At 43.5% G+C, this 15,474-nt stretch overlaps 1 protein-coding gene across 4 annotated transcripts in view; it reads right to left on the reverse strand.

Annotated features, from left to right (window-relative positions):
• LOC125464660 (seizure protein 6 homolog) overlaps nucleotides 1–15,474 on the reverse strand; it is an 853,304-nt gene that overhangs the window by 47,125 nt on the left and 790,705 nt on the right. For all 4 annotated transcript variants that reach the window (XM_059655252.1, XM_059655251.1, XM_059655253.1 and 1 more), the window contains 2 exons: nucleotides 14,729–14,923; nucleotides 2,523–2,714 (listed from right to left, as the gene is read on the reverse strand). In XM_059655252.1, the coding sequence (XP_059511235.1) occupies nucleotides 2,523–2,714; nucleotides 14,729–14,923 (387 nt within the window). The remainder of the gene's footprint in view (nucleotides 1–2,522; nucleotides 2,715–14,728; nucleotides 14,924–15,474) is intronic.

The following is a 15,474-nucleotide window of genomic DNA, read 5'->3' on the forward strand; positions in this document are numbered from 1 at the left end:
GCATCTCAGGAGCACAAAAGCTGACGTTTCGGATTCCTCTGATGAAGGGTCTAGGCCCGAAACGTCAGCTTTTGTGCTCCTGAGATGCTGCTTGGCCTGCTGTGTTATCCAGCTTCACACTTTGTTATCTTGGATTCTCCAGCATCTGCAGTTCCCGTTATCTCTGTTGTTTTCTCTTGTTAGTCTGCACTAATGATCTTCACTCCTCCACTATCCTGCCAACATCTTTATTGCTGTTGTGTTCTTTCAAACTGATTCACCTCGTATTTTCTAGAGCCATATTTCACAATTTGCCAATCTTGGGGCGATGTTAATTGAGCTTACAGTTGGGTATGGAACAACTCTTGGTAACCAGGACTGTTAACTGAACTGTACATAATATATACAGAGCAGGGGTGATTCCTACAGGACTATCATGGAGTAATTCTTTCTACACACTCGACTATGGTGATTTAAGCTATCGTTGCGGTAACTGCTGCATTGTGTTGCAATCTCAAGATCCATGTTTCAGTCCCACACAACAAGAAACTTCAAATACCAGTCTCGATAATCCATTCTTAATCCTCACTCCTAAACTGAGTAATTCTCTATGTTTGAGGAATAAATTCTTTGATACTACTCTTGCTCTAATTTCTGAAACTTTAATCTTTAATGATTTTTATGCATCATCTGATAAGATATTTGCAAAGTATTTAAATTGTGACACCTGTTCCAGATATTGACCATTTACCTTGACTTCTGTTTTCCAATCATAATTCCCTCTAATCTGTATGACTTTAACTTTGTTTACATTATTTTTCAATAGCCAGTGGAAAAATATCTCCCACTGATGTTCTGAGAAAACAAGTTCAATAATACGGTTTGCAATTTGGATGACAATCATTGGCATCACTGGCCATAACATTTAAAACAAAAATGCAATAATTTATTTGCAAGGTTGATCTTTTCCATGTCTCCACTCCCTGCAGGAAGCAGCAGTTATGTGAGCAGGTGACATCTGAATTCATTAGCCTCAAAACACACAATCTTTAAAAAAAAGCTTGCCAGCTTCATCATTTCCCTCAGCGTGTTGCAAAATAATCTTAACCTCATGTAATTTTTCAATTTTCCCTTCATTATAATATCAGACATGAAGCTGATAATGAATGACAATCAATTAATAAAATGACAGGATTTTTCTCCCTCATGAGAGGATTAAATGACTCTTTTTACTGTATTACCAAGCTGTTGCATACTGAGTTGCCAGTTCTGAGAGATTCATTTTTTCTTTCTCTCTCAGTCCTGCATTAAAATGGTAGTTTAGATTATGTGTTTCAGTTTCTGACTTGGCCCAGGAATTAATCACCTTCTGACTTCGAGGTGAAGACAGGAACAAAGAGACAAGGCTGACATCTAATGTATATAAATTCAAAAGCCACCAGTTAAAACTAAAGGTTCCTACCTTGCATCCAATCACAGAACTTTTTCACTCTTCCTTCCCTTCCCATGCACTATATTTGCTTAAAATGTGCTCTGTTTGCAACTTTTTTCAGTGATGAGATATCATCAATAGTCTGGTGCAAGGAGTGGACCAAGTTCAAAACTGAAAAGTTGATTGTGATTTTGAAAGAAAGAATAAACAGAGACAGAATCATTCTAAACAGCCGAATAGGGGAGGCGATGGTCGAATGGTATTATCTGTTAATCCAGAGACCCACATAACGTTCTGTGGATGCAGTTTTGAATCCTACCATGGCAGATGGTAGAATATGAAACTAAGAGTCTACTGATGACCATGAATACATTGTCAATTTTGGAAAAACTCATTTGGTTCACTGATGTCCTTTAGGGAAGGAAACTGCCATCCTTACTTGGTCTGACCTACATGTGGCTCCAGACCCACAGCAATGTGTTTGGCTCTTAACTGCCCTCTGGGCACCTAGGGTTGGTTAATTAATGCTGTCCGAGCCAGTGATCCCCTCATGCTGTGAATAAATAAAGAAAAGTTGCTGCATAGAGTTGTTTGTACATATATATTTGTAGGTGTTTGAGTGGGTTAACAGAGCAATTAATGAAGCAAATAAGATCCCAGGCTTTACAAATAGAGGCATAAAATTCAACAAACAGCAAATACTAAACCTATACATAACATTAACTCTGCCTTGGATGGAATATGTGCCCAATTTTGGGCACTGCCCTTCAGAAATAAACTAAAAGCTTTGGTGAGAGTATAGGAGATTTCCTAGAATAATGGCTGAAATAAAGGATTACATTATTTTGGAAATGCTTAATGAATGAATAAATACTTCTGTTATGCAACATTTTCTCCTCTCAAATATCACTCCTTCCGATGTGAATTTGCAACCTGAACCAATTTATAGCATATATGGGTGAGAGTTGATGCTAAAGGATATGCTGCAGGATAGGTGGGAATAACTCTTCTATTCTGTACAAGCCAACACAAAGAGAGAAGCTTCTTAACTAAAATTTTTACACATATGGCAAATCTAACATGAAGTTTAGAACACCAGTTTAGTACTCACGGATACACTTAGGAACCCTGTCACTCCACTTAGGATTCCCAGACTGCCTGTTGTAACAAGTCAGTATAGTACTCCCGGCCAGCGTGTAGCCTTTGTTACAAATGTACTGCACTGTGGAGCCAATTGAAAACTTAGGATCTGCGATAATCTTGCGGCTATGATCGACATCACCGGGATCAGTGCAGAATATGACTAGGATGAGAAACAACAAAAATACATAAAGATAATGTGTATTTAGCTGTGTTATATTGCCACTGACTAAACTCTGCTGCTCAATACAGACTACTCTATTGATTCTGGTCTGCAATTCTCAAAATGTAGACCTTCTCTAACAGCAGAATGATTAGCTGTGAAGTACAATAATAACTTGCATATCCACAACATTTTAACACTGTAAAACACTTTATTCAAGGATTATCAAACTAACTTGACTAAAAAAGTCAATACTTTAATTAAGAGTTACCTTGCAACCACTAAAGCAGTGTGAGGAATTCTGTAGCTGGTCTCCATGAAAACTGAGTTAGCAAAGGAAAAACTGACACGGGCTCATCTCTGGTCATTAATCAATAGATCCATTTGGAAGTCAGCAAGCTTGAAGCTAGTTTGGATAAAAGCCCCATTTATTGACCAATTCTCAAATATTCACTGAGCAGGGGCACCTACATCCACAGAGCTATATCCCACAATAAGTCAATACCCTTTGCAAAGTGAGGATGCTGAGGGAGAAATGTGTCCGAAAAAAGCAACAAATCGTCACCTTTAATAATTCAAATACGACAAACAAATAAAGGAGTTACATTAGGTATTAAAAAAAAATCCCTTTATAGTTTAAATTTAAAAAATCCATTTCTGTTGCTAATATGTTTTTCTTTAAAAGTGAACTAAAATTTTACTGCTGGGCTTGTTCAAATATCTTTTAAAGTTAAGCACAAAATGTTATAGATTTTATGATTCATATCTTCTTAAATCTATAAAGCAACAAATTGAGCGATGGTGTAGTGAGGTTTTCTCCCCCCTCCCAGTGCGGTCTCAGTTTCATTCTACTGAAGAGAAAGGCTAAAAGAAACAATTGTGGGATGTTCTTAATTGGTTTTGGAAAAATAAACAGGTTGAGAAACAAAACAAATGTCATCTATTATATACTGTCAAAATTGCCTTTGTCAGAAATTGATTTTACCTGCAACCCATTTGTGTACTGTGCAGAGATAGTAGGAACTGCAGATACTGGAGAATCTGAGATAATAAGGTGTAGAGCTGGATGAACACAGCAGGCCGAGCAGGAAAGCTGACGTTTCTGGCATAGACCCTTCTTCAGAAAATGTATCTCTTGTGTATTGTGCAGGCATGGTTTAGCAGAGGTCTGCGGATATGAGCAGTGTCCCCTCACTAATTAGCGTCGTAAAAGATAGTCACCTATCCCACTGAAGGTGGGAGGAAGCAGTACTTTTGCTCCTGTTAGTCTGTTTGCTTGTAAACAATAAATCTCAAAATCTATTGGTTAAAATTCAACAAAACATTGGACACAGATGGACTGTGACCCAGAGAAGAAATTATTATATTACAGCAAAGGACCAGGCCCTGAATTTTGTTTTAACAGACTCATTATTGTTGGGAGACAAAGTGAATTATTTCCTCAAATAATGTTGTAGGTTAGAGATAACAAGGTGTAGAGCTGGATGAACACAGCAGGACCAAGCAGCATCAGCGTGGCAGAATGGCTGACGTTTTGGGCCTAGACCCTTTGTTTTATTTTCAATGTTCTTGACTGTTTTCAAATATTGTGGATTGTAATAGTTGCTGTCGTGGAATTTGTTGCAGCTGTGAAAATGTGAGAAGGGTTTTCAGAGCAGATTGTTGGATGTGAATTGACCGAGAGTGCATTAGAAGTTTTTAATGAAATGTTTATTTTGTTCAGATTTGTAGTGTTAGATGTAGTAACTTGGTTTTCCATCTGTGACATGCTCGTATAGAACATGTCTAGTCAGATGGGTATTCGTAAAATAAGTGTACCCAAATGACAAACAATGTGCCATTGTTAATCGTGGCCAGTTGTAATATGTAACTGTATTGGAGGTAAGTCTGATTATCGATGCCTATTGTATATATATCCTGCCTTTAAGAGAATTCACCTTTAAGGACACCAGTGGCTTTGTGAGTAGCAGTTACTTGTGAACAAGCTAGCTAGTTTAGTCTGCTTGGGTTTGCAAGTTGTACACACAGGAATCAACTGGTTTGCTCTCTTCTTTTCTTCATAACCTATAGTGTGTTTTCCTGTTTTAAATGAACTGCCGCATGGAGTTAATCAGTCCCTCATGAGCAGTTGATTATTAGACCATTATCATTGGCATGACAACACTTATGTCAGTACACATCTAAAGGACTCCGACAAGTTTGAGAGCAATTTCTGTCCATCTAACTGAAGACATGTCCATTGAAGAATACATCCAACTTATTCATCTCTGACATTTTAAGGAGAATGAAACAGATCTTTGAATTGAACACGAATTGTGTGAAAATATTTCTGCAGACTACTTTCTGTTCTGCTGTTCAGACAAGAAAATCTCTGTCAAATGGTTTCCGTTGTAAAGAAGGGCTGGATAGGCCGGGACTTTCTTCACTGCTGCATAGGAGGCTGAGAGGTGACCCAGTAGAGGTTTATAAAATCATGAGGGGTGTAGGTGATGGCCTAGCGGTATTATCACTGGACTGTTAATCCAGAGACCAGATAACATTCTGGGGACCCAGGTTTGAATCCTGCCACAGCAGATGATAAAATATGAATTCAATGAAATATCTGGAATTAAGAATCTAATGACGACCATGAATCCATTGTTGATTGTTGGGGAAAAACCCATCTGGTTCACTAATGCCCTTGACGGAAAGAATCTACCATCTTTCCCTGGTCTGACCTACATGTGACTCCAGACCCACAGCAATGAGATTGACTCTTAACTACCATCTGGATAATTAAGGAATGGGCAATAAATGCTGCCTGGCCAGCGATGCCCTCATCCCATTAATGAATAAAGGGAGAAATAAAGGTAGGGTTAATGGTATCAGTGTTAATGGGAACTGCAGATGCTGGAGAATCCGAGACAATAAAATATGAGGCTGGATGAACACAGCAGGACAAGCAGCATCTCAGGAGCACAAAAGCTGACGTTTCGGGCCTAGACCCTTCATCAGAGAGGGGGGTGGGGTGAGGGCTCTGGAATGAATAGGGAGAGAGGGGGAGGCGGACCGAAGATGGAGAGAAAAGAAGATAGGTGGGGAGGTAGGGAGGGGATAGGTCAGTCCAGGGAAGACGGACAGGTCAAGGAGGTGGGATGAGGTTAGTAGGTAGGAGATGGGGGTGCGGCTAGGGGTGGGAGGAAGGGATGGGTGAGAGGAAGAACAGGTTAGGGAGGCAGAGACAGGTTGGACTGGTTTTGGGATGCAGTGGGTAGAGGGGAAGAGCTGGGCTGGTTGTGTGGTGCAGTGGGGAGAGGGGACGAACTGGGCTGGTTTTGGGATGCGGTGGGGGAAGGGGAGATTTTGAAGCTGGTGAAGTCCACATTGATACCATTAGGTTGCAGGGTTCCCAGGTGGAATATGAGTTGCTGTTCCTGCAACCTACGGGTGGCATCACTGTGGCACTGTAGGAGGCCCATCATGGACATGTCATCTAAAGAATGGGAGGGGGAGTGGAAATGGTTTGCGACTGGGAGGTGCAGTTGTTTGTTGCGAACCGAGCGGAGGTGTTCTGCAAAGCGGTCCCCAAGCCTCCGCTTGGTTTCCCCAATGTAGAGGAAGCCTCACCGGGTACAGTGGATGCAGTATACCACATTGGCAGATGTGCAGGTGAACCTCTGCTTAATGTGGAATGTCATCTTGGAGCCTGGGATAGGGGTGAGGGAGGAGGTGTGGGGGCAAGTGTAGCATTTCCTGCGGTTGCAGGGGAAGGTGCCGGGTGTGGTGGGGTTGGAGGGCAGTGTGGGGCGAACAAGGGAGTCACGGAGAGAGTGGTCTCTCCGGAAAGCAGACAGGGGTGGGGATGGAAAAATGTCTTGGGTGGTGGGGTCGGATTGTAGATGGCGGAAGTGTCGGAGGATGATGCGTTGTATCCGGCTCATATTCCACTTGGGAACCCTGCAGCCATATGGTATCAATGTGGACTTCACCAGTTTCAAAATCTCCCCTTCCCCTACTGCATCCCTAAACCAGCCCAGTTCGTCCCCTCCCCCCACTGCACCACACAACCAGCCCAGCTCTTCCCCCCCAACCCACTGCATCCCAAAACCAGTCCAACCTGTCTCTGCCTCCCTAACCGGTTCTTCCTCTCACCCATCCCTTCCTCCCAGCCCAAGCCGCACCTCCATCTCCTACCTACTAACCTCATCCCACCTCCTTGACCTGTCCGTCTTCCCTGGACTGACCTATCCCCTCCCTACCTCCCCACCTATACTCTCTCCACCTCTCTTCTTTACTCTCCATCTTCGGTCCGCCTCCCCCTCTCTCCCTATTTATTCCAGTTCCCTCTCCCCATCCCCCTCTCTGATGAAGGGTCTAGGCCCGAAACGTCAGCTTTTGTGCTCCTGAGATGCTGCTTGTCCTGCTGTGCTCATCCAGCCTCACATTGTATTGTCTCGGGTTAACGGCAGTTGTCTTTTCCCAAAGATGGGCGATTTTAAGGTAACGCAGCATATTTTTAAGCTGAGAGGACAGCGATTTAAAAAAGACATGAGGGACTTTTATTTTACACAGGGGGAGGTTCACGTGTGGAATGAACTTCCTGAGGAGGTGGTGGCTGTAGTCACAGTTACAGTTTAAAAGTACACAAATAGGTAAGGTTTGAAGGGATATGGACCAGGAGCAGGCCGGTGGGACTATTTTAGCTTGAGATTATGTTTGGCATGGGCTGGTTGGACTGAAGGGTCTGTGCTGTGTGTATGACTCTATGACTCTCAGTTAAATTTAAAGCTTTTAAAAGGCTACAGGAGATGCACAAGTGCTGATCCAGATTTATGATTTAAGCTTCATACCGTGGAGAGTCAGCTAAGATACCTAAGCTTGGGTTGTACAAGGATAGAAGAGCTTCTTCTTTCTGTTGTTTTACCTTCAGATTCCCTCTAATGCGTTTTACTTTTCTCAAAGTGCTCCCACCTCAGGACCTTTAGGACTGACTGTACAAGGTAGTATGTAAACCTGCTGGCCTCAACATTGACAGAAATGGAGCCCGTGTGTCTGTGATATACTTCCAGCATAAACCCTGAGGCCAGGCTGCCCCTGCATCCTCACTTTGCTTTGATTTTTGTGCGTGACTCCTGACCAACTTTCCATCTTGACCTGAATAGTGCTGCTGTCCAATTACAGAGCAGCAGGTCTGTAAGTTGGGCAGTGCCACACAAGGAATGGCAGGCAGTATGGGTCCTGTAGGAATGCCAAGGATATAGCAAATAGCCATGGTTCCAGATACCTAGGAAAGCGTGTGAATCTTGCTGGGTTTAGGAGGACCATTGAGGATGGGGATGGGGTTGTATTTTGGACAGGCAAAATTACAGGGTGGTTTGTGGAGAAGGAAAACCAATACAGTGGCAGAGAGAGGGGGGAATCCTCCAGTTGGCACCAGGAGCCCACCATGTGGCACCCCTGCCCTCTTTTAGTGGACAGCTACCCAGAGTGGTGGCAGTGTCCGAACCTTCACTGGAAATTAAAGCAGTTCCCACACGCGCCATCACCTACCCCCCAACCCCAAAGCCTCCTCTGCCTCTCAAAGTCGTAGTGGGGTGGGTGGTGGTAGTGAGCACATTGCTGATGGCACGGTTCCCTAATTTAAAGACCCACTTGCCAGCCTTCTCACTCACGGGCATTCCACTTCAACTGGGTCAGTCAAAGGTCACCTTAAAAAGTGCCCTGAAATTTGGAGTAATGTTGCCCTAGACAGAGGCCTCATCATGGGCTGGATTGAAGAACAGTTTGAAGTCATTGAGAAGAAGGAAGATTGTGATGTGCTGCAGCCAACATAGGTAGATGAGACAGTGTATTTAAACAGCCAGGTTAAGCCTGTGAGACCTTCGGGTAAATATTAACTCTGGGTGTAATGATATGGAAACTCCAGCAGGTGGTGCTAACTTCACAGTAGATTTTCTTTCACTCAAACTATCAAATATGATTTTGCCAAATTGACCATGACATACAGAATTCAGTGATAAGCTTAAGAATTTGGCATTTTACCTTCCGTGTGTTAAATGGAGCATGAATAAAACATCTTTTTAGTTATAAGTCACTTAGTGATGACTCTGTTGCTTACTACATGTGACAAGGAAGAAATGAAAGGGACTCAGTTATAACAACCCAAACCTCAATGAAGCACAGGGAACTGAACCAGTTGCTGCTTTTAGAGTGGTGCTGATGAGTTACGTTCACTTTACAAGGAATTGTGATACCCCCAGAGCCCCAAAAGTGTGGCATGGTGGCTCAGTGATTAGCACTGCAACCTCACGGGGACCTGGTGCGATTCCAGCCTTGGGCGTGGATTTACACATTCTCTCCATGTCTCTTTGGGTTCCCTCCCATGGTCCAAAGATGTGTAGGTTAGGTGGAGTGGTCATGGGAAATGTAGGATGAGAAGGATAGGCAAAGTGGGGCGGGGGGTGGTCTGGATGGGATGTTCTTTAAAGAGTCAGTGTGGAATTTTGGGCTAAATAGCCTGCTTCCGCACTGTCGGGATTCCATGCTTCTAAAGCATGACTAAGTACAGTGATGGAACCGCTGAGGCTGAAGTTCCACTGAAAACCAAGACTGACACTCTAATGAGAGGTAGCAGCCACGGCCAGACTTGCTGTCTTTTGGATGAGATGTTAAACTGAAACCCAGCCTTGTTCAGGTGAGTGTAAGAGATCCCATAGCACAACATCAAAGAAGGCCAGGGAGTTATCTCCAATGCATTGGCCAAGATCGAACCTTCAATGAACAACACAAAAAATGCTGGCAGAATTCCAATGTTAATCTGCGCTGCTGAGTGGTAATTGTAGCTGATTATCACTCAATTGGAGCTGCCAGTTGTATAAGTGGAGATGGCAAAGTCATAGACCACATTGTGTGGAATGTTGGGTCTTGCTTTATTATCTTCAATTCATGCTTACAATGCAGCCAGACAAGCTGGGAGTCTACGGTGTGGCAGGTTCGACGGTATCACCGCATGCTTACCCTTGATCCTGTTTCGAGGTGCATCAGACGTTGGGGCTTGGTGCTGCCTGTTATGTAGGGGAGTGTGGGGTGGATAGGGGGAAGGTAGAATAATTCTTGGGATGAAGGAGTAGTCTTATGAGGAGAGATTGGACAGATTGGGCCTGTATCCATTACAGTTTAGAATCATGAATAAAAATGATCTTATTGAAATATATAAGGTCCTGATGGGACTCGATAGGGCGGATATGGAAAGAGGTTTTATCACTTTGGGAAGTGGAAAACTGGAGGGATACAGCGGTCTCCTATTTAAGAAGGAGATGAGGGTTTTTTTTCACTCAGTGGGTTGTTGGTCTGTGAAACACCCTTCCGTAGAGAGATAACAAGGTGTAGAACTGGATGCTGTAGAGCTTCTTCCTTAGAGAGCAATGGAGGTGAGCCATTGAATAATTTCAAAGCAGAGGTCGATAGTTATTTGATCGATGAGTCAAAGGGCAGAGGGTAGATAGGAAAATAGAGACCCCATCAGAGAAGGGGAAAGTTAACTGGATAATTTGCTCCAGGAGGCAGTCACACCCCTCGGATTAATTAGGTCATTCCCAAATTTGGCCTGTGAGCAGGGGCAGGAAAGAGTGACTGCAAAATGAGCCAGGTCTGAGAAACCAGCTGGCAGCATTCATAGCCTTGGACCCTACAACTGTCCAACAATTACATTACGAGGTTCTTGCAAACTGTGTGGACAAGAATGGACACTAGGAGGAGGAATGAGCAAATGGGCCATGGCACTTTGGTACATGAAGCTATCCAACTGTGAGGAGAAAATAGGAACATAGTAGTGGTTGGGGGGGCGTGGTGGTGGGGTGGTGGTTGCAGTATAATTAGGTGGAGAGATAATGTTCTTAGCAGCCATGAGCGTGAAGCCCAAAGACTGTCTGTGTCTATGTGCCTGGTGCCAGGACATCTCCTTGGAGCTGGAGAGGAATTTGAAGTGGGAGGGTTGAATGGGCTGTCGAATCCACTAAGCATCTCCTGCATTTGATAAGATCACGGCTGATCTAACTGCAGTCTCTATTTTCCTTATTTCTTAAACCAATGCCTTTCCCCAGTGCTGGAAACACAAAGTGCTCTGATAACTACTGAACCTGGAATGGGACCTCTCAGTGCTAAAGACCCAGAGCTTACTGCAGTGACTTTCTACCTCCCACACAGTAACCACTGGAGAAGGACCTGGTGAAAACACCAGATTGGTGTAAGACCACTTAGCTAACAACTTATGGCTGACATCAAAGTAATAATTAACAGTAGCAATGGTCAGTTATTCCAATTACAAAATCTCCTTGAAAGCTTTGTGCATAGAGCACTGTACAAGTATGTGGAGACCCTGCAATGTTAGTTGGCACAAATAATAAGAGTCTTTAGCTGGATGAAATTTATTGCATGAAATGACTAGGGAAGATGTTTGACCTGATTGTAAAATATGGAAAGGTGGGATTTATTTAGCTGAATTTCTGCTTGCTGTTACAGTGTTCTGACTGCCAAACGCTGTTGTTATCTTCCTGCTTCACTCTCATCCTCAACGTCCTACTTGTGTGTCGTCATTGTGAGCCAAAATTGGGCAGAAAATAGGAAGCTGTCATTGTGTGGGGACCATGCGACGTGAGCTGTCCTGTGGTATGCAATTGGATGTGTCCAGGCAGCAGCATCAGTGCTCAAGGTCTTCAGTTGTCTGCTTGATGACAGCTTTTGGTTTATGCCTGGATTTGACTGCAGTGCAATGTGGCTTCAGGCAGAGCATCCTTAGAGCTGTCATCAGCCAAATATGCAGGGCACAGCTTCGTCTCCAAGGAGCCAACCTCTCAGTGCTCTCTCAGGGTGTTAGGTCGGGGGTTACATTATGTGAGGGTGGGAGGACTGGGAATGGAAGACTGCTGCAAAATTCAAGTATCAGGATAGCACTAGTAGAGTGGAAGGCCCTGTGACTCATGACAACACTGGAGTCATATGAAGGAGCCGATGTGATTGCATTCAATGTGCAACTGAACATGAGTGCATCTTATAATTCGAAGAAACCCCAGTATCCTATGTTGTTGCTTCTAGATGCCCATAGGGAAAGTGATGAAAGTGCTTGTTCCAGCATTCATTAAATAGTCAACAGCCAGTTGGCCGATGTCATGGATTTCCTCTGTGGCACCCCTGAAGTAATCACAGAGAAAGAAATGAGGAATTGCAGTGACTCTGACTGTCACACAGAGTGCTACGTTAGCTGTGGGCAGCAGCCAGTTATAGGAGTTGCTGCTGGAGTGGCCCAATGTTTACTTCTTAGACTGGCCCAACTTTCTTCGACCATGTTTCTCAGAAAGTCCAGGCTATGTCCAGAGTTGCGCACTCAGGGTGGGCGATTAGGGCCAGCTTGATGTTTATTTTTGCTGGGTTTACATCACTGCATCTTTCTCCTTCTCTTGCCAGAGTGTAGCTGCTGGAGGATTTCAAACTGCTGAAGCTTTTGAAACGTTCCAGAGTATTCATCAGATACTGCCAGCACTTTGAAATGCAACCCAAAACCAGAATCAAATACAAGCAAAATGTCTCAGTAAAAAGTGGTATGTTATCTGAAATCAGCCAATTGTCAATGCAACTGGAACTAGAACTAGACACCTTCTGACATGTGCCACCTGTGGGTTGAGAGTGGTACCACTAGCATTCAGTTCATGACAGTCAGCTTCAAGCATTCAGTCTGGAGTTGAGAGAAGCATCTTGGGATACGTTGTCTAAACTATGTACTGCAGCCTTAACCTGAGAAGAGAACTAGCAGACTTATTAGGGTGAGACAGTAATGGGATCTGTGTTGAAAGGCTTTCAGTTTCTATTTACACAGTACCAGCCTGTGGGGTTAGATCTTGGACAACAGGGCAAGGCTGGATTGGTGTAGAGTCACAGATGGCTCTCCCCTTGGAAAACCTTGGGAAAATTTGAGAACCAGCTGGAGACTGACCTGAACACTGTCATCTTTTACTAGATGAAGAAAGTATGATGGTCTGAATATACATTGTGTGGACCAAAAGTGTCTTACAACAAGATCTTTGATTAGCAAAGGACAGAGAGTTTTATCATGCTTTGGGTAGTCTGCATCCCGTTTGAAACAATGGCCGAGTCATCTCTTCCCAAGCCTACTTCTCTTGAAGTGACTATGATGAAGGAGTAATGCATTGCTGAGGTTAAGTTACTTCCTGGGATAAGATGATGGTGGGAATTTTCAAAGTGAAGAAACGTGGAACCACAAAACTGGGGGCTTCAACTCCTTGTGCATCAAAAGAATGCATTCCTGCTCTGACAGAGATAGTCAAAGTAGCACAAAGTTCCCTTAGCTTCAGCAGCATTTCAGTGACTGTGGGATCTGAGCAGCACAAGCATTGAAGAGCATGGGGGTGCATCCAGCTTTTGATAATGCACTTGGTCTAACTAGTTCCCAGTTAGTCAGCAGTCGCTTCCGAGGATAGCAAAGATGGTTTGCTCTGCATCATCTTTGAACATTTTTAAAAATTTAATACACAGTAAGTGGCAGATACTGGCATTTTCAAATGTATAGCTCATGCTTTGTGTAAGAGAAAGAAAAATGTCGTCAACAATGTTACAACTCTGTGTGTTTATACAAATGTTTTAGTCGTTGAATCCTGGTGGTCTTCTTCAACAGATATCATTGCAAATCTCATTTCTAGTTCACACAATTGGCTCTTGCACTGCATCACATTGAGTATAGATGGTGCTGCAGTTCATCCAATATTAAAAATTCCTTTTGCACGTAATAACAGCTTTCAGTCAAGATTTAGTAACAGAGCATTAGACGTTTGCCATATAAATGACTGCTTTTGGTGATTAAAGATGTCAACAACTTTTAGCTATTGACAAGGAAGCTGCATGTAGAAGGTGCCCTAATGGAAAAACAGCAGAACGACTTTGCAGGACAAATAAAGACATTATGCACATAGAATGCCTGCTGATGTGTTTCTTAGATTGCAAGAAATTGTAAAAAATACAGTCAAGTAGGAGGGTGGGGTGTCCATTTTACAGGTTGTGCGGTTTGTGGAGGGTGAGGGTATTGCTCACTACCAACCCCAAGATAGTAACCTCCCTCTCTCTAGCCTGACTCCCCAAGCCCCTTCTCCTATCTCACGGGTGTCTCCCAGCCATCCAAGCCCAAAATCTCTGGTCTGAAGCCCCAAAGTCATCCTCACTTGTTCACTGGCACTAGTTGTATTTGCAGCAGTAATCTATATTACCTTCTGCTGCATCTGGGGACATAGGATAGGATTCTGTGCCTTGAGGTCTGACTCTGTACTAATCCCGGCACCCCCTCGTCCCACTGACAGAGTGCCAACTGACTTTTAGGTTAGGGTTTGGGGTGCGCGATCTGTCCCCCAATAGCCTATACTTTCAAAATGACTTTCTGAAATAAAACTATACCAAAAAAGAACATTTGCACATGTTCACAAACTGAATCATTCCTTGTATGATTTATTGTGTGTTGCAAGTTATTTTGTCCTCATTTATTATTTTGCCCTTATTTATTATTTTACACATAATCACCACAGGGAATTGCTATAACTATTAGTTTGTGCCAACCTGGATTTGTGTTTGTGTCTGAATGTACCACTCGGGCAGATTCAGTACATCACCAGCTGAGGTCCCTGTCCCAGTTGTCTTTCTAATCTAAACAAAAATGAACAAAAGTGTTGAATGGATGTGATTGAGTTCCAGGTGGAATTTCGTTTAAGGATTAAGCCTTTCTTGAATCAGGAGGTAACTTGCTGAAAGTAAAGCAGCCAGAAAACTGCCAAGGCACTTAACAAAATCATACAATTTCCTGTGGCAAAAAGATAAATATGGAATTCTTTTGAATATATTTTCAGCCCTGCTGTTCACAGCTGAGGAGGAATGAGTCATTCTGGAGAAATATTTGAATTTTCCTGATTACCCATCGTATCAGGTAAGTTACCACGTTATTACAGGACAGAAAGGAAGAAGTCTAATAAATTACTCACTCTTCTCACATGTTGGGGGATCTCCACTCCATGACAAATCCCATTGACACATTAGGATGTCGGTTCCAATCAGCTCAAATCCTGGGTAGCACTGGTATGTCACCACAGTTCCGTGGACTAGCTCAGGGTGAGAAGTTGTTTTCCAACCATTCAGAATCTCTGGCACTTCCGGGCAGGTATCATTTCTCAGAACCTCTGTAAGGAAAGAAAAATCATCATGGTGACTGAGGAAGTGCTAATCCACTCACCCGGGGCAGTTTCAAGGTGGATAGATTCCAAAATAATATCAGATGAAATGTTTATCTAACTACATCCTTTTCTTTATCAAAATGACAACAGAATTTGGGCAGCACCGTGGCTCAGTGGTTAGCACTGCCGACTCATGTGCCAGCGATCAGGGTTCGATTCCAGCTTTGGGCGACTGTCTGTATGGAGTTTGCACATTCTTGCCCTGTCTGCGTGGGTTTCCTCTGGGAGCTGTGGTTTCCTCCCACAGTCCAAAGATGAGCAGGTTGCTGAATAGTTGGAAACCAGACAAATCATCAGTGAAGAGAGATAATGGGAACTGTAGATGCTGGAGAATCTGAGATAACAAAGTGTGGGGCTGGATGAACACAGCAGGCGAAGCAGCATCTTAGCGGCACAAAAGCTGACGTTTCGGGCCTAGACCCTTCATCAGAAAAGGGGGATGGGGAGAGGATTCTGAAATAAATAGGGTGAGAGAGGAGAGGCAGACAGAAGATGTG

Source organism: Stegostoma tigrinum, chromosome 27 (genome assembly GCF_030684315.1).
Source record: "Stegostoma tigrinum isolate sSteTig4 chromosome 27, sSteTig4.hap1, whole genome shotgun sequence".
In the NCBI taxonomy this organism is placed as follows: Eukaryota; Metazoa; Chordata; class Chondrichthyes; order Orectolobiformes; family Stegostomatidae; genus Stegostoma; species Stegostoma tigrinum.